The sequence below is a fragment of the Miscanthus floridulus genome, chromosome 13, assembly GCF_019320115.1.
Source record: "Miscanthus floridulus cultivar M001 chromosome 13, ASM1932011v1, whole genome shotgun sequence".
Lineage (NCBI taxonomy): Eukaryota > Viridiplantae > Streptophyta > Magnoliopsida > Poales > Poaceae > Miscanthus > Miscanthus floridulus.
The window spans coordinates 76,623,571-76,643,165 of record NC_089592.1 but is presented as its reverse complement, the minus strand read 5'-3'; the positions used below and the strand labels follow the sequence as shown (position 1 = coordinate 76,643,165).

Here is a 19,595-nt window from a genome sequence, read left to right as displayed (position 1 = left end):
TGGAAGTTTGTTTATGTTCTCTCCAAAAGCAAGAGGGCTAGGCCAAATACACCTCAATTCAATCTTTCAAACAAACCATCAGCTCAGCGTCATCATATGCGATTTAACTTTGGCAATCTTTCAACTCAAGTCGTCAGTGCGTAGACACTCTCAAAATCTAAATACTTTATATTGGCCGTCTACAATTACCAAGTGAAGGTGTGAAGCTCTAGTGTTTTAATTGTTTGCTGAAATCAATATAGCAATTACGCCGAAATCAACAGTTACAAGCTCAAGCTACAATTCTGAAACATTTGTACTTCATAGAACCAGGGAGAATTCGGGCACAAGAAGTGCAGGATGGTCAGGTGGAGGACACATTTGGTCGTACATTTCCACAAACACACGAACATAAAAAATCTGCTCCCTCAAGAGGCATATACTTTGCAGAATAGCTATCTATGTATCGCACTTCCATCTGGATGTTGGTACGCAGTTCAGGTAATGGCACCAGTGGCAGCTGTCGTTCCCATTCTTACCCTTGTAGAGCATGACCAAAATAATCACAAATCTGCAACGTAAAGCCACATTTGTCAATGCTTGAAGTTTCGATTATAAATGAAAAGAATCATCATTACTCATACAAAGTGGCCACATTTGTCAAGGCTTCAAGTTTTGATTATGATAAAAAGAATCATCATTGTTCATACTTCATACAAAGTGCTACGTCCAGTCACTAAAAAAGATGACACTTCGGACTTGTCAAGCCAACTAAACTTGGGCTCCTACCTTTTATTTTACTATAATATATTGAAAGGCCAAAGATATATCAGACATATCTTTCAAAACAAATCTACCTGTATCATTTCCTAACATTCAAAACCAGCACAGGAAGAGTATTTCTAGTCAAGGTTTGTAATGATTACTTAAGACAGCCACAAAACATCACTTATCTATGACTGCAGGGACCTCCACTTACTAAAAGATGATGGTTTAGACAGTAGAACAAAACTTGTACTATGCTTTGGTTTACTTATCTGAAACGCCATCTTTTAATGACTGGAGGTAGTAGTTGTTTGGCATTAGTTTGCAACAATGCATAGCTCAAGGCAATTATGGTATGTGGATACCACATTCCCTATTACAAGTGAGATGTGACCTTTAGTGTAATTGTCCTAGGATGGTTGGAACTTACCCAACTACCAGCAAGAGGAGTGCAGCAACCCACAAGACACACTGGTACAATTTGTACTTTGGAGGTTGATTAGTCTGAGGTAGCTCGCTGCGTTCCATCCAGCCAAATTGAGGTCTTGCCAGCAGCACAAATCCAAGAAGAAATCCAGAAGCAAATCCACCAATGTGGGCAAAATTATCAGCATGAGGTAATATCCCAATGGCCAGATTAATCGCAATTATAAAGAGTAGAGTTATGGCTGCTGCTGCCTGCAAGAGGGAATTGACTGAAACTTAGCTAAAAAACAGAGAGAAAAAGTAAAGCAAAACAGTACACATATAATACGCCTTCTGCTGACCTTGTTGGAATAGATAGTCCAGTTCATAATAAGCTCTGAAAGCATAGATCCAAGGAGGCCAAACAAAGCCCCAGAGGCACCAACAGAGATGTAGTTACTGCGTAAGAAAAGTGCAGACAGCACACTGCCCCCAAAGCCAGATATCAAGTAGATGACCCCAATGCGCACTTGCAAGTCAGAAAACTAAAGTGAGTTGACAGCAGAGAGCAGACTACTGCCAAAACCAGATGCCAGAGGTATTGACAAAGGTAAACATAGCATACTTCCAAATCCATGATGAAATGAGAAGAAAATGAGCCCCAAATAACATGTAAAACCTGATTACGTCTTAGATGAATACCAACTAACAAAGCCATACTTCGATTGATGAAAGCAATAGTCTCGTGTCACGATCCTAACAAAATGGTGCATATAGAAAACTAAGTAGTTGCAACACAAAGGCAAGGTCTGAAAAGAAACCTCCATGACTACTTAATTCAGATTTACTTCAGCTTTCCATAAGCTCCAACTCCAAGACAGAATCAGCTCGTATCATTTCAATGCTTATGACATAAAGTACATCTTCCAAGTGCAGATCGATGTTGGAAAATAATAGATAGTCAAGTATCCAATCAAGGTGCTAGAACTGGCAAATATAGGAGACTAATGTTGGAAAATAATAGATAGTCAAGTATCCAATCAAGGTGCTAGAACTGGGAAATATATAGATATCATGATAACGAGAGTGAACCAACAAGTGCAAGTAAGAAGCTTACCAAACCCAAATTGTTGCTCAAGGCGGATTCCAATGAAGAGCAAGCTTAGCATGTTGACAACCAAGTGAACTAGGCCAGCATGGAGCCAGATACAGCTAATGAGCCGCCACGCTTGGTGCCCATGAACTACTTTGGCCCAGTTGAGAGCTCCCATCTTCTCCAAGCTGCACAAATATTGGAACTTGTAAAGCAAAACACTGGTGTGCTTTAGCATAGGACAATGTCAAGCGAATGTTGAATGCAGTCCCGGTTTCATATTGGTATCTCAAAACTGTCCCACGCAATGGAATTAGCAAACAAGAACAGACAAATTCATCTATTTTACAGCTAGATTTAAAAATCCTTACATTTGCATGATTTTGCAAGAGTCATGAGGTAACAGTAGGAATAGGAAAAGGAAAAATCCACAAGCAGCAACATAGCCTGATCGGCTGGGAGCGGCTGGCTGGGCTGGCTGGCCAGCCCTCTCAGCAAAACACTGTTCACGCGAACCCGTCAGCAGTACTTTCCTCTCACGTAAACAACAACGATACGAACCAGCCAACTATTACTTAAACTGCTCATTTATGACAGAAAAATAAATGACAACGATACGAACCAGGCAACTGTTACTTAAACTGCTCATTTATAACTGAGAAAAATATTAATGTAGCCCATCTATCAAAAGTGTACTAGCTGTAATTTTTTATTGACAGAAACTCAGAAAGGGACGTAATCGTAGTACTAGATACTAAAAGACAAATCGTAGTACTAGATACTAGAAGATTCCACTGCTGGCTGAATCAGGTGTTGTCACTGCCCTGTGCTCCTAGGTATTAAGCTAAATCAAATGTTTTAGTACAAATCAACCTGCTACAAGGGGAGCAATCTGCAGTAATTTCATCGTTTACTCGTTATAGGGTATATCTATAAATAGTCACCATTGCTCAGTGTCCCCCATTTCCAAACGACCTGAGTTGAAAACGACCAGAAAAATGGCAACTTAGTAGACAAGGAAGATTCCGGGTGGTATAAAAGCCTATAAGCCCCAACCTTTACTAGCGATTTTTTTTTTTTTTTTTGAAACTAGTAGCTTCACTAGCGATTGGACTTGAAATCCACAACCAAAACGCGACCTCTGGCTTAAAATCGTAACACTGGACCCGTCACAAACCCTTCCTGAAACCCCCAATTTCGCAACGGATCCAACAATCCGGCGGAAACAGGAGCAAAGATCGCAATTCGCGAGGAGTGGCGAGGCGTACGTGGCGGAGGAAGGCCCGAAGAGCGGGTTCTCGCGGAGCGGCTGGAAGGAGAATCGGCGGAGGAGCCCGGCCGCGACGCACCCGGCGCCGCCGCCGAGCGCGCTCCCGTGGCGCGGGCAGTCGTTGACGAACATCTCGGCGGCGAAGACCGCGATGCAGGCGACGAGCACGGTGGGCACGAGCCACGGCCACCACCGGCGCTCCTCGTCCGCCGCGGCCGCGGCGCCGCCGGCGTACGAGGCCGGGTACTGGTAGTACCCCGCGGCCTTCCCCTGGCCGCCGCCCGTCGCCATGGCTGAGCTGTCGGCGGCCGCCCCGCGCCTCCGCCTCCGCCTCCGCCTCCGCTGGCTGCAGCTATAGCGTGCGGGGTAGTCGACTGGTGGGTGGATTCGCGCGGCTTTTCTGTGTTTGCGTGCGTGTGCTGTGTGTGTGTTTTGGCTTGGCTTGGAAGCGAGGACGGAGGAGAGGAGGGGAAACCTGGAAGCGCCAAAGAGAGGACCAGACCAGCCAGAGCCAGGCGAGGTGGAGTCTCGAGACGAGTGGAGAGTGAGGTAGGGGAGAACGATCGAAGTAGCACGTGGGGACCACCGGTGGGTGACGGGCTCGGTTGCTATTGTTTTTTTTTTTCAATTTCAAAATACAGTACTCCCCCAAACACCCGTCTTTAAATAAATTTACAGAAGATGGCCATGTTCGCTTCTCTTATAATCCATCTTTTTCAGCTTTTTTTTAGTCAGAACAGTATTTTTCTCTCACAGCAAATCAGTCGGAACAGTGTTTCGACTTGTTTTTTCAGCGAAGCGGACGAGGCAGATATGATAAATATTTGTATTCTCTAATATGTTTGTTATAAAAATATATTTCACTATTAATCTAATAAAACTTGAAGGTTATTATACATCATAAACATATTGTATTACTTTTATATGCACTTGGTCAAACTTAAAAATTTACTTCTCTATGTGCATTTATTTTGAGACGAGGGACCGTAGATGCACAAACGTTTTACCTACGTACGCATACATTCATACGTACTATGATACGTCGATAACTTGAATTGAGAAAAAACGGATTCCGTCACATAGTCGGTTCCCATCATTTTGGAAGGAAGAAGAACAGGTAACTCAGTCCGATAAAAGAAAACGAACAGGTAACTCAGTAAGTTAGGGCACGCTTGTTTCACGCTGAACCGTGCCACGCCTAAGCCACCAATGCATTAAAAAAAGTGCGGCGAACAAAACAGTCGTCACGCTTGCGACAGGAGTTGGCGGTGAAAATAAACTACGTTGTGGCGCCAGTTACGACGCGCCTAAACCGCGGTGTCAACCAAACAGTGCTACGAGACACCATAGTCTTAGTATGGCACATGTAGGCGTGAAACAAACACGTCCTTAGCCAACCGGGCAACCTTCACCCTTGCCTTTTTTTTTGGTTATTAAGGCGCAAGGCGCAAAGCCAACCTTGCTTGGGCGGACCGTGACAGTCCAATAGTCCATCCCGTACAAAGCAACCGGCAATTTAGATCGATGAGATGAGATGAGATGAGATGGCACAGTGTCCTAGTATAGTGTTTTAATTTTGGAGAGGTGGCGTCTGGAGTAGTGCAACCATCTGGTTTGAGACGTACAGTTTGCTTTGTTTTACAATGCGTCACATGTTTTGCAAATGGATGGTTTTTGGTTTTGGTCGGCAGCTCACGAAAGCCTAAATGCGGAGTTTGTTTTTGGTTTTGGTCCGAGCACGCAATTGCAGCGCAGCACGTAATTCCGTTCCGGTTCCGCTGCAATCGACCGATTCGGGACACGGGATAGCGAGCTGCGCGTCGCAATCGTCGGGTGGCGCCTCCCACGTGGTCGCCTCGTGTGCGTGTCCATTTCGCTTTGTTAATAAGGCAGGCTGTTGATTTATTGGGAGAGAAACGTGTTAAAAAGTACGGCTTACAAGAGAATCACGGTTGCCCCGGCCACCCGTCGGGTGCGCCCGAGGGGCGTTCGTCGCATGCAGTCGTTCGTTCGTAATTAATTCTGATCAGCGCCCGAGGAGCTAGCGTGTGGACACGAGACGGCTGAGGACGAAGGTACAGGCGCAACGGCCATGGCCCCGGCATGTTCGTCGGTCCGTCAGCGAGTGACTCGACACGGCACGAGCGTGCGACATGGGGTTGCGACGTGGTCGTGCCAATTCGGTGTAAGGCATTTCCAGACGCTAATGATGGATTGACAGTCAGTTCCGGCCAAACACTTTGCTCTAGAATTAGAATCTAGCACAATTAGGCAGGCCATCCATCGAGACCATCATTCATCGAGGTCTAAATCCAAAAGAAAAATCAAACTTGCACGTTTTTTTCCTTCTCTAGGGGTATACGTAAACTCATCCTCTGATCTGACAGTAAACGCTAACCAGCTGTTCACGGACGGACGGATGCTACCTTGCTACGGCGAACTCTTCCACCGGAGGACGCGCCGCCGGAGCCGAGGCAGGGCTCGGCGCTGGCGCCACCACCGAGCCGGAGCCGGAGCCGGAGCCGGGCGTCTCCCGCACGTTGGAGAAGACCGAGCGGCAGGGCTGGTCGCCGCAGCTGAGGTTGATGCCGTCTAGGCGCACCCCGGTGCACGGCCGCTCCTCGCTGCACAGCAGCTGCACCGCCACCCTGCTGCTGGACGTGCCCTCGATCCGCTCGAACGTCACGTCGCTGATCTGCACCTGCGACGGCTGCATGCTCCGTCGGGCGACGGCGGCGACCAGACCGTTAGTCGTGTCCTTGTATGTGCTCCTCTGATACTGAACTCAGCAGCTAGGTCAAGAACATTGCATTGCGAGTGGCAGTACCTTGTTGGCGTCGGCGCAGTGGTCGTGCGGGCAGTACCGCTGGTCGATGATGATGGGGTTGGCGACGTCGTCCATGGTGATGTCCTGGAAGGTGATGTTGGACGCGCGGCTCGGCGGCGATCCGGGCCACGTCTTGATGCGCACCCCGTTGGTGGTGCCCTTCACCGTGCAGTTCTTGATGATGAGCCCCTGCACGTCTTGCTCGCCCTCCTCCTTCCCCAGGCTCCCCACGCTGCATGCAAACCACGCACAACATGTTCTTGATCAGTTTCTTCATCTTCTTCTTCCCAACCCAAGTTGTTCAATCTCCACTAGTTTGCTACCCCTATTGGCCATTAGGTAGCGCGTGACCTGAGTCCGTGGCCGGGCCCGCATATGACGCCGTTGACGATGACGTCGACGGAGCCGGGGCCGACGGACACGCAGTCGTCGCCGGTGCCGATCACCGAGTCGAGGACGCGGATGTGGCTCGACAGGCCGACGTGGACGCCGTCCGTGTTGCGGCTGCGCTCCAGCGCGTGGATGCCGAGGCCCTCGGCCACCACTCGGCTGCAGCGGCGGATGTTCACGTGGAAGCCCCGGCTGTTGACGAACGCCAGGCCCCGAAGCGTGGAGTTAGTCACGCCGTCGAGAACCAGAGTCTGCGTTGATCACAATGACCCGACGGATCCATCATCTCGACGTCTCGTTGTTGACACGAGACAAGGAACTCGCATCGACTGATCAGGCGCTCTGGTTAGCTAGCTAGCTTACCGTCGTCTTGGACTTGGACTTGATCCTGTCATCGCTCCCGGCGCCGTGGCCGTCGAGGGTGCCGTCGCCGGTGACCAGGAGGTTGTTCAGGCCGCTGAAGGTGATCCAGGCATCGTCCGAGAGGCGGCACCCGCGGCCCCCCGCGCACGGCCGGAGCACGCCGTCGATCACCACCACAGGCGCGCCGCCGCCGTTCCTGCACGGCCCCTCGAACGCCACGGCACCGACGGCGAACGTGCCCTTGGGGAAATGGAGCGTCGGGTTGCCGGCGGTGGAGTGGCACGCCGCGCGCCACGCGGCCAAGAACGCCTGCACGACGTTGAACATATATATAATATTAACATTAAAGCATGTACATTTGGCTAGAATTTAGTACGATCAAAATGTGGGAAGTAAACGGCACTCACGTCTCTGTTGTCCCTGTTGCTCGGCGCCGCTCCGTACTCTGTCACGCCATAGACGGTCGCCGCTCTGCCCTTGCCGTGTGCGTGGCCGCCGCAGAGCAGCACGACGACGACGAAGTAGAGCACCCGGGGCTTGATGAAGATGTTGGCCATGGCGTCGGGACGGGAATTTACAGAGATACCGAGTAGCGTGAGGGAGACGACTTCTCACCTTATATGGCCATGCTTAGCCTGGGGGAGAATCGAAGTCATTAGGCTGCTGTAAGTGTAACTTCTCGGATTAATTTGGTCTAGTGTGCTGTGAATGAGCTTAATGGGGAGTACACAGTACCTCAGTGGCTGCGACTCTCCGTTTCAAACGAAAATGGCTGCGGCTTAATGACTGCCTGTAACTGCTCCTCTGGGATCAATGGGTGGTTCTCGCGGGGCTAAAAGTGCTTGAAGTCGATCGGTTTTCAGTCCTCGGCTCCTCGCTGTCACAACCAGAGTTAGTCTAAGGCCATGTTTGGAACTTTGGGTACACATTGCTAGTTAGTAGTTTGAGCTAAAAATTAATCTAATATAGTTGTGATTAGTTAGCTAATAACAGTATTTAGAGATTTGACGGATAAATTATAGCTCACATTTCCTTGCTTCGAAAGGCCCCCGCCTCACTCCCACATGAGCGACACGGGAGGCGACTGAACCCGCGCTGCAGCTCCCCTTCCTCCCTACCTCCCACCGCGCCGCCGCCGAAGTAGGCCGCCGGCATGGCCGTGCGGCTTGCTGTGAGGGCGGCGGCGGGGCCCTTCTTCGTGGTGGTGGGTGCGGTGATCGAGGGCGAGCTCGTGCTTGGCATCCTGGGCACGACCCGGAGCGTGCGGCAGCGCCGGCGCCGGCGGTGCGGGACTACCTGCTCGCCTCGGTGTTCGGATCCGGTGAGGCATGAGTCGGATCCATACGGAGCTCAGGCGTTACACCTGACTACAACAGAGCTACCAAAACAAAAAATGAGTCTCGCACAGTGCTTTTCAATCAAATACCGGCTCGCACGGGTGACCCAGGCGCATTTTTTCTACAAGCCCAAAGAAAACGTAAAAAAAACGTCGCCTCTCTCCTCGCTACGTAAATCTCCGATGGTGGCCCGCCTGCGCACGCCTCCGCCTCTCACCCGCGCGCCGAGGTGGCCCGCTCGCTGCCGCGTCAGAGGAAGCGCCGGTGCCCAGGCCTGACCCCACGACTCACCCGCGCGAAGGCGCGCGCGTGCGCGGCATGGCCGCCACCGCCGGGCCTGGCTGATGCCGCCGCGACCACCTTGAGCCCGGGCTCGGCCGGATCTGAGGCCCCACGGCGCACAGCCCTTCCTGCCCGCCCGGCGCTGAGGAGGCTCCGCGGGCTCCACCTTTGCCGCCGCCGAAGCCGGGGGCTGCCGTCGCAGCAGCGCCCTCCGGATCCGAAGCTGGGGCGCGGAGGGATGAGGACCGGGGGCCACTGGCGTGGTTCGCCTCCCTGGTAGCCGTTGGCCTCTACATCGTCGTGCGGTTGAACGTCGAGGCCGCGACGGGCGAGGTAGGCAGCTCGGTGGCGTCCTCGGCTGTGCCATCGTCCTCTGCTTCGGGATGGGCTCTGCTTTTGCGTCACTGTTGGAGAGGACTAGGTTATGGGTGCGTGACCTTTTCCTATGCATAACCCAAAACCGGGAATGTGTGTCGTGTTTATGTCTCCCTTGTTGGAGACAGTCTTAGGCGACGGCAGCTGCGACTACAACCTTGGACGTCAGTTCAGCGCCTAGGGCACCGGGGGCGGGCCTTTTCCTCTTCCCCGTGCTCAGCTGTGGTGGCGACGTGCGCAGCAGCGGGCCGCCGAGGTGTGCAGCACTTGCGCGAGCCGCGTGTGGCTCGGCGGGGGCCACCTGCTATAGCTGCGGTGGCGCCGGCCTGTGCCCGTGCAGCCACCGGGTAGCGGCGGGGGTCTTCTTCGTCTTCCTCCGCATCCTCCTTTTCCCCTCGACCATGGTTCCATGGGGGACCTATTGGCTAGATTTGGCGCCCCCAGGTAGGGGGCGGCACCTGTGCTGGAGCATGCGCCTGACGGTGGCTGCCGAAGGTCGGCAGCATTGACGGTGGGTCCTCAGCCGGCAACGGCTTCGGCATGCGGCAGGGTGACGCGCGCGGCAGAGTGAGGCTAGTTTTCGGCATGTTTTTTGGTCAGCGGGGGTGGCTGACGCACCTGTGTGGCTGCTGCGAGTAGCCGGCGCGTTGATGCCCCTGTGGTGAAGCTTCCATAGGATGAATGGCAATGACGACGGTGGCGACGGGCTAGGGTGCGGCATCTAGGCTGACGTTTCTGCTGGGGGCACCTCGGGCAAAAGCCTGGCGATGGTGACACTTGTGGGCGTCGCTTTCCCTATTGCGGGCGTCATGTCCCCTGTCAATGTCTTCCACGGATGAAAACTCAATCCATTCCTTGAGCGAATGCGGCGCATTGGACGTCGTAACCTTCCTGAAGGCGTAGCTATGGAATTTCGATTCCGCGATGTCTCATGTTGCGGATACCCTCTGCTTCTCGGCGCCCGGTCAACCTCTTCTTCAACGGCTGGGTTTGCTTCAGATGCTCGGCATTCGCCGCGGGGCGCGAGGTCAAGGCTGGACGTTAGAGATGCTCTTCGCAATGTGCTTGAGCTCGGTAACGATGACCTGCTATGGCCTCCTACTTCGGGAACTTTGGTCTCACATCTTAGTTTGGTTGTCTACGAGCTTCCATGGGAAGTCGAAGTTGCTAGCTGCTTTGCAACCATATTTGGCAACGATGACTCATGGTAGTGTGTACTCTGTCGTGTTTGCATGGGTCGGCTAGCCTTTCGTGGTGTTTTACGTAATGTTTGGCTGCCCTTGTTTGTACATAAATATTGCTCTCTTTTTATCAATGAAAGTGGGTAACAGATCTTTCAGAAAAAAAATTATAGCTCACAATATCAGTTCTCATATTTGGATTGGATGGGAACTCTATTGTGTGCAAGGTTTGCGCTCAGTCTGGAGTCCGGAGGGCGCGACCCGTGTGGCCTGCGCGCAGCCCAGTGGGAGGAGAAGCTGACCTGACCTAGCTTATTTTTTTCAAAAAAAAATGGTCTGTTTTCTTTTTTATGAATTAAAATTGTCTGTTTTCGGTGTTGTGTACTAGTGTTTGATCTAGTACAAAACTAGATTCATTATGTATATATATCAAAATATATTTTATGTGGTGACAATTTATGTTGCATGTAAGCAATTGCTTACATATTAAATATATAATATGTCCACTAGGTAAATGTCTGTGTATTGCAACGGAAAAAATATAATACCACGATAACATATGTATGAGCGTGTGTTATACTGTTATATAAAAAGGATACTGCAATTGTGATGTTTGGAACATCAATATTACACAAATCTTTAAGAAATATAGATAATTATAATATAACTCCAAATTTTGATGAGAAACTGAAACATCAAGTTCATATTGTAAGAACCCATTGTATTACTTCATGTCTACTGCACTTCTTTAGGAATTATTTTTTTTCTAGAATTTCCTTTGTATACTAATAGTTGGATCATAAAGTCATTTTGTATTCTTGATGCGAACCGAGAATAGAGAAGGATGATGAACTGACCTGTAGTTCGAGGCACGAGATGGAAAGAGCGGCCTTGAATCGATGATGGTGCAGTGACAAACTTGAAGGTGGGGTGGAACAACGATCCTGTGATGCAACAGATAAACTTCCAGACTAAAACATAAGTTAACAGTAATAACACAGCAACACCAAACTGCAGCAGAGAAACTTCCAAACAGTGAAACCACCTAATAAGCGGGACTGAACTGACTGAAAAATCACTAATCTGCATGAAGCAAAGAAGAAAATGTGCACAGGGTGACGTAAACAGCCGAATGGTGATCAATTTTGAAATTAATGCATTTTCCCCCGCGATCTCTCTGGATTACACTAACACACAGAGCCTTCCGTCAAGACATAGGTAGTGACGATAGGTTCAAAAAAGCAGGGTTAAGATCTCATCCCATTCGATCTTCGGTTGCTTTTGGGGACTCCACAGTCGATCAGGGCATAGATAGAGATGAGATCATGGTAGATAGGACGAGGTGTTCTGGCCAACTGGGCTATTAGGAAAATGATGCGCCCCTGGCCATAGAGAGAGAGCCAAGCATGATAATGTCATTAGTCTATTTGGCATGCTGGCCGGCGGCACTCCCCGCGCAGCAAGACCCAAGCCAGTAAGGCGTTGCCTGATCGTGAACAGTAGAGAAGGGAGGGTGGCACTAAGGCACGTGGTAACTTGCTCCCCTGACCCTATCTATGTACAACTAAAAAATATACCAGCTCAGGGATCAAAGAAAATAAATTGTAGCATTAGCACAGCAAGTTAGCAACTCATATTCAATGAAAAAAACAGTCGCAACAATTTTTCGGTAATCACTATCAAAGAGCTGGATGATGAAACACTACCAGGCACTTGCATGAATATTTGATAGCATCCTAAGCACCTCGTTCCTAAAAGTTATCGAACCTGAAGGTGAAGCTCAAGCATCTCTGCCATCTAGCTACAGTGCCTTAGGTCACATATTACTGTAACAGAACCAACTACGAGCAGAGCAGCTGGTTCTCAAATCCATCTAAGCATTCAACAGCAGTGGCGTAGCCAGGATTTATAAGTAGGGTGGTTCATTGTTTAATTTTTTAAACCTCTATAAATTAAATACGTTGGTACACAACTCCATGCACGAATAGATTAAGGTAAATAGGACATACAACCATCATAATATAAAATAGACAAGCCTAGCTTGTTTAATGTAAAATTAAAAGATTATATACCATACCAATAATACAATGCTGCCAAAAATACTACACTTAAATAAAATAATCCAGCGTTGCACAAATTTTTTTTCCAATAACCCAATGTCGTTCTAGATGTCTAGAACCTAAATCAGTTCAATTTACATATCCTGTGACTTGTGCACTTTTGCTGTATGTTTCTATTGGCGATCACCGGCTGCTAGCAGCGTTTTGCCTATGCTTGAATCTAATTTGCTTAATGAGAAACAAATTAAGATCACAGTGAAGAAGCTGAAGAAAGGAACCGTGATTAAGGGCATCAGGTTGATTGAGTGATTGCTTGATTTTGATTAGCTTATTATTTTACTAACTGCAGTTGGAGACGATAAAATAAACGTACTTGCCCGCTAGTCTACTCCGCTGCTGGTCAGCGGCTCAGTGCTCGGACACTCGCAGGTAGCAAACACTGGTCGCTGGTGGCAGCTCACAAGTCGCAGACGCCGATGGCCGTGCTCGCCGCCGCAGCGCTCCTGCCGTCGCGGCGTCGTCCAAGTTCCGATCGCACGTGCGAGATGACGAATGGGCACGGCAGCGCGGCACCACACGGAAGACCGATGCCTTGTTACTGTCCTTATTTGTGGACTGCGGACGTGATCTGTGGCAAGCCGGCCACAAATGACGCACTGCACAGGCACTGCCTTCTGATAACAAAAGCAATGAGGGGTAATCAACTAATCATGGATACGTAGTTTCCTTCTTGCTCTTGCATGCAAGATTGCCTCAACGCATGAAAGGTACGTAATCACTTTCAGTTCTTTTGCAAAAAATGGAAAGAAAAAAAGAAAATCTCAATCAATATGGTAGATAATCATGTTCAGTTCTTTTGCATGCAAGGACAATCACAACAGCTTGATAAAAATAAATTCACTTTTTATAATATTTGATTGATTGATAGTAGTAGTTTGCTCGCTCTTGTATGCATTCTGGCGCGGTGGAGGGTGCACAGTGATTGTCACGCGGGCTAGGTCCACCGCACACGCGTGCGAGTGAGGGAAACTCCGGCCGAGCGATGCGCGAACGAGTGTGTGAAACCGCCGTGTTGACGATTCCTCTCCGTATATTTTAGGGCGTCCCAAGGGTCTAAATCACCAGCAGATATTGTATTATATTCCATTTGGATGTGAGAGAAAACGGAAAAGTAAATCGCTACCGAATATTTAAGCAACTAGCTCGCACGCCCACCAAAAAAACCATGAGTCTCTGATACGCTTCTCCGGTTTCCTTGCGAGGTGCAGCCATTTCTTTTTCCTCTTTCTTTATTCGTTTACCTCACCACATCAGGTGTCGATTTCTTACAACCCTTGGGATGCCCTTAGTCTCTCCGTCTCAAAAAAAAAAAAATGCAACTCCTGCTTCCTGATGAGTTAATTTTAAAAACAAAAATAACTGAATTTATATAAAACTTAACTATATTTATGACATATAATAAGTATCATTACATTGAGTATAGATTATACTTTCATAATAAACTTTTTTGGAGATATAAATGTTGATACTATTTTTTTTTTATACTTTCTAGTTAAATTTAAAAAAGTTTGATTTCTTAAGAAACGAGATGTGCATTTATTTTAGGACGGAGGGAGTAGTCGTAGACAGAGAGATAGAGATAGAGAAGAGATTTGAGTTGCAATTACACATAAGTTGAACAACTTGGACTTGTATCAGTTTTCTTCACTATAGATGGTGCACCTTTTATTTAGGGATCACATAAAAGTTGTTATTAGAGGTCAGCAAGAGATGTAATTAAGGTTATAGGTTTTGACCTATCATGCGCTACTAGTTTTTAGAATTCTCAAAACACGGACCTCTATATGCTCGTGTATATCGATTAAGAATGTACCATTTATAATGATTATTAGGGTCGCAACGCTCGTACAAATTAGGGCTACGACAGGCATACTAATTAGGATTATGGGTTTTGTCCCACTGTATGCTCACGTTGCTACTTTTTAGAATTGTCAAACACGAGTCGCATATACTCATACACATTGATCATAGTTGCAGCATTCATACTGATTGAAACCACAAATAGATATATTGATTAGTGATTAGCATATAGGGTTCGCTCTATCGCTTGCTCAGATTGCTACTTGACGACGTAATTCATTATTTCTTTGTTCTTTCTTTCTAGAATGTTACTTCCCACGTTATTATTTTGTTGATGCAACGTTTATTTCCTTACCAATTTTGTTGATTCAATATATTTATAAGAAAGGTTGATTCGATACACCTACATGCACATGACGACAATCACCGTGTGTCGAGAAAGTTGGTTTCTTTTGAAATGTGATGTTTAATGTGGTGGCGGCCCCCAGACATGCGAGAGCGAGACTGCATGCTTAATTGACTTGGGAGTGTCCGTGCGTCAAGCTGAAGGTTTATTTTACGTTTTCTGTCTTTGAACTTGCACTAGGCACCAAGAGAGATGGTCGGGAGATGTAGGGATGAAAACAGGCGGAAACAGGCGAAAAAACTCATCTTCCATTTTCCGTTTCTATATTTTTAATGGAAATGAGATCAGGTTCGAGAAAAAAAACAGGAATTAAAAATGGATGGGGATATACGAAATACGAAAACAGACAAATATGGACGGAGAGCCAGAAAATTAATTTAGAATAACATGATCAAATATTCTCGAGTATACATGAATAAAGTTACAAAATAATATACACGTACGAAGTTATTGGTCCAATATTCACTAGCATACCATTCTTTAACATATTAACATACATAATTGGTGATTAGTAGGTTTATGAACGTATTAATTCTTAGACATATCTCACATAGATTGAAAAACGAGATGAAAAACGGAACAAATACGTATATTCCGGATGAAAACAGGATCGACAGAACGAACAGAAAACCCCCTCTCCCGTTTCCGTATACGGAAACAGGACGGAACAAAGTAGAAAACGGAATGGGTCGGAACAGGTTTTTTCCGTCCGTTTTCAAAGCTAGGAGAGACGCTCCTAAAGAAACAGGTTGGGAGATTACAAGGCGCAGACCAATGCAACTCCGTGGATCAACAATGAGATGAGCAATCAACGAATCGAGAATGGGGTCATCTAATCGGGCAGAGAGGGAATATGAAGAGGAGCAACGGTTCGCCGTTCACGGACATGTGGTGAGAAAAAATGATGGCTACCAATATAAGGAAGTCCTCTAAAAATAGACCGAAGATAAAAAAATGGAAACAGAAACAAAGAGTCTTATGTAAAATAGAGCGAAGCTGATGAGATGGGCTAGAAGAAGCATCTCCGTCAAAGCTAGACTTAGAGTCTTGACTTCGCAAGGGCAGTAGGTCCAAAACCAGAAGTTCAACTAACTATTTACCTATCCAACATTATTTTAATAGTACTTTTCAACAAATAAAATATTATTTCTCTTACAATAAATCAACATAAACATAGCATAAATCAAATTTCAGCGAAACGAACCAAACCAACTAAGGGTGCGTTTAGATCAAAAAAATTTTGGATTTTGGCTCACTGTAGCATTTCGTTTGTATTTGGTAATTAGTGTCTAATTATGGACTAATTAGGTTCAAAAGTTTCGTCTCGCGATTTCTCGACCAACTGTGTAATTAGTTTTTTTTCGTCTACATTTAGTACTCCATGCATGTGCCGCAAGATTCGATGTGACAGTTACTATACAAAATTTTTTGGCACCTAAACGGGGCCTTAAAAAAAAACCACGCCACGAGTCCAAGAAACCGTGGTCTCCGACGGTGGCACGCAATGCGTCGCCATCAGCGTCCTAATCATACCCAACTTGGCTTGGATGAAAGCGCCTTTCGTACCTTCTAGTAGGCGCGACGCGACGTTTCCTCGCCAGATATTGGGCCTGTTCACTTATATTACGAGTTATTTCATCGAACGAACAGTATTTTATCAGCGAACGGTACTTTCAATTGTGGCTTTTCAGCAAAAGAAACGGGCCATTTTTCACGTGACAAACGCAGCGTAATCCAACTGGAATCGACGAGTCGACGTAGACATACACCCCCTTTATTGGAATATCTCAATTCTGACCAGCGACCACCTCAGCTAATCTACAGCCTGTTCGATTGGTTGGTTCATATCGTTGCTGATTCATGAAGAAATATTACTGGTTGGTTGTGTGAGAGAAAAATACTATTCCGACTAAAAATTTACGATCGTTTATGACAAGCCACAGCTAAACGAACAGACTGCTAGACTAGATGTTCTGGACATGTTCCCACATGCTGACTATCCAAATTAACCCCAGCAAAACAGAAACTGCAATGCGCAATTTGGACTACTACTAGCTGACGAGGATTCCAGTGTTGTGTTGGATCACCAACTTCAACAAGTAGTCAAGAACAGAAATTAGTTACTAATCTATCTACAGTCCACAAGTTAATCTCTAGTTTATGGATCGCTATACATAATGGATACTCGGTACTTGCAATAATGAGATAGACTTCGTTTTTTTTTCAGCCGAAACAGTGTTTTTTTCTCGCAAAATTTCAGCATAAAGGTCTTGTTTAGATTGTAAATTTTTGCAATCTAGACACTGTAGCACGTTTCGTTTATATTTGACAAACTTTGTCTGATCATAGACTAACTAGGCTCAAAAGATTCGTCTCGTGATTTATAACCAAACTGTGCAATTAGTTTTTTTTACCTACATTTAATGCTCCATACATGCGTCCAAAAATTGATGTGATGAAGAGAGTGAAAAAACTTAGAATTTTGATAGGTCTAAACAAGGCCAAACAGTAAAATCCAGCGTGAACAGTTCCCATTTCAGTCCAGCCGAACAGATTGGTACATTAATACTGGAGTTTTACATAGGATCGATCAGTAAATCCCCAGCTAATTAGACCTCTCATTCTAGTTTAACCTGTAACATACTTACTTAGTACTAGCATTAGTAATAAATGTAATAATTTACTGAGATGGACGGACGGATTGGCTTGCAAGCTCGAGTCACCTCGAGTTGTTGGATCCCGTCGTGGTCACTCCCGGCGCTGCCCGAGCCGTTGCAGGCCCGGAGCGGGTGGTACACGGGCCTGGGCCGGTAAATGGGCCACGACTGCGGCTCCGGCTCCGTCGCGTTGTGCCCCTGCTGCTGGTCGGGATGCGCGGCATCCACCGGCTCCGCCTTCACCTCCGCCGCGCGGGTCGCGGGGTGGTCCGCCACGCCGCCGCCAGCGTCGCCGTTGCTCTCGTCCCGCATTCGTTTCCGCCCGATGGAGACGCCGAACAGCCTGGCGCCCGCCTTCTCAGCCTCGTGCTCCGCTCCCGCTGCCGGCGCGGGCGCGGGGTCGCCGCGGCACGAGGGTAGGAGCTCCAGGATCGAAGGAAGCGGAGGCGGCGGCGCCTGCGGCGGCCTCCGACGACTCGCCGGAGCAGTTCCCCGCGGCCGCCGCCGCCGCCTGCTTGGCGGCGTCCGGCTGCTGCTGAGTGGCGGCGTACTTGGACATGAGGAGGAGGATGTTGTTGCAGAGCTTCTTCATCTGCCCGAGCTCGCTCGCGAGGCGCGCGTTCTCCCGCCGCAGCCGCTCGTTCTCCTCGCCCACGTCGCCGGAGGCCACCCCGCCGGAGCCCGACCCGGACGGCGCCGGCGGCTGCAGCGACGGGGGCTCGGGGGACGAGCTTGACGACAGCACCTGCTCCTCGCCGGAATACACCGGGGAGCCCACGGGCAGCGCCATCGGGATGGCCGCCGCCGCGGCAGCAACCGTGACCGCCCCCGTGGCCGCCGCGGCCGGCGTCACCTTTCGGCGGTGTATGTCGCACAGCAGCCGCTTCTCCCCTCGGCGGAAGCAGTCGTTCGCGAACTCCCACCTGTCCGGCACGATCTTCCTGAACCCCTGCACCCGTGGGAGCCCCGGATCACAACAAACAGTCAGCACCACGCCGAGACGAGACGATACACGGCACGGAAAGGAAAGCGATTGAGATTTGAGACGAAACGATGGATGCAACGGGGACGAGGCGCTCACGTAGGTGTTGAGCTGGCGCACGAAGCTGGAGAAGTTGTTGTGCTTGAAGTACTTGGGCAGGAGGTCGCGGGCGAACTCCGCCGGGCGCCACACGATGAAGGCGGACCCGTCGTCGTTCCACGAGATGACGTCGTCCACCGCCGGGTCGTCCACCAGCTGGTACGTCTTGGTGAGGAACGGCGTGGGCACGGACCTCTGCCCCGACGCCGTCACGCCATCCGCTGGCTGCGGCGTGGCGGGCGGCGGCTCGCCCACCGCGGCGGCCATGGCGGCGCCGGCCGCGCGGATCTGGCTGGGGGGCACCGTCGGCGCGGGAAGAGAGATAGAGGAAGAGGAAGGAAGGAAGAAGGAAGAAAGGTGGTGGGTTCTGGAAGTTTCCGGTGGCGTGGCGTGGAGAGAAACCAGCGGCGGTTACGAGCAGAGGCGCGGAGGAGGAGGAGGAGGAGGAGACGGGACGGGAGAAGAGGGACGCGGTCGCGGAGGGGAGGCGCTAATATGGCGAGGAGGGCGAACCCGCCAGCCACTCGTGCGCTCGTGCCGCTTAAAGAGGCGAGCGGAAGCCAAGTCGCGCGCGTCGCGCGGCGCGGCCGGAGCGGAGGGGAGGGTAGGGGGAGTCCGGCCGGTCCCGCCTGGCGTGGAGGGTGTCTGGCCCGCCGGATGGGAGGCCTGGGTGGCGGCGCGCGGGGCGTGGCGTGGGGTGCGTCATGCGTGGTGGGTGGGGCGACGAAACGGCGAGAAGGTTCCGTTGTTTTTTCCCCGGTTCGTTGTTCTGGAAGGTTCAAGGCCCGGCGGAGGAATCTTGGACACGTCTCGGGCGCCGGTGGGCCCCCCTTGGCTATTATTAAAAAAACAAACTTTATAAAATCGAAATTTTGTTAGCACTAACCACACCACAGTACTACATAGGCCACCCCCAACACTCCTAAGGAACTTACCCACCTCATAAAAGGAGCCAGCTCTCCTTACTAGTAGCTTGTATAGGTGTTATATTCTCTAAAAAAATGTTATAGCTTGGTTGATATAAAGCATGAAACTACTAATTTATGTGAAAGCAAAGGTAGAAGCTGACAAAGAGAGAGAGGAGAGAGAAGAAGGGTAGGGACACTGAAAAAAAAAGCTAAGGGTATGTTTGGTTTCAATAAGTCACCTATTTATAAGTTAAAAAGTGAAATAAGTGACTTATTTTGCCAAACATCACCAACTTATAAGTCACCTCTGCTTATAAGTTTTAAGTTGGTTCACCCCTGCTTAAAACTTATAAGTC

At 49.0% G+C, this 19,595-nt stretch overlaps 3 protein-coding genes across 3 annotated transcripts; all 3 read right to left on the bottom strand.

Moving 5' to 3' along the window:
• Window positions 1-193: 193 nt before the first annotated feature.
• Window positions 194-4,005, bottom strand: LOC136500728 (RHOMBOID-like protein 2). Its single transcript, XM_066496146.1, has 5 exons — window positions 3,511-4,005; window positions 2,267-2,430; window positions 1,512-1,678; window positions 1,175-1,422; window positions 194-550 (listed from the first exon to the last, which is right to left on the bottom strand). Exons 1-5 carry the CDS (start codon window positions 3,801-3,803, stop codon window positions 439-441), a joined length of 984 nt encoding a protein of 327 aa, XP_066352243.1. The 5' UTR covers window positions 3,804-4,005; the 3' UTR covers window positions 194-438.
• Window positions 4,006-5,804: 1,799 nt separating this feature from the next.
• Window positions 5,805-7,650, bottom strand: LOC136502309 (exopolygalacturonase-like). Its single transcript, XM_066497759.1, has 5 exons — window positions 7,500-7,650; window positions 7,093-7,401; window positions 6,691-6,980; window positions 6,340-6,571; window positions 5,805-6,222 (listed from the first exon to the last, which is right to left on the bottom strand). The coding sequence occupies exons 1-5, from the start codon at window positions 7,647-7,649 to the stop codon at window positions 5,935-5,937; spliced, it is 1,269 nt and encodes a 422-aa protein (XP_066353856.1). The 5' UTR covers window position 7,650; the 3' UTR covers window positions 5,805-5,934.
• Window positions 7,651-17,092: 9,442 nt separating this feature from the next.
• Window positions 17,093-18,983, bottom strand: LOC136500523 (heat stress transcription factor B-2b-like). The gene is given in 3 exon segments (XM_066495893.1): window positions 17,093-17,707; window positions 17,709-18,199; window positions 18,332-18,983. Coding segments are annotated over 3 exon segments (1,212 nt in total). The 5' UTR covers window positions 18,599-18,983; the 3' UTR covers window positions 17,093-17,253.
• Window positions 18,984-19,595: the final 612 nt, after the last annotated feature.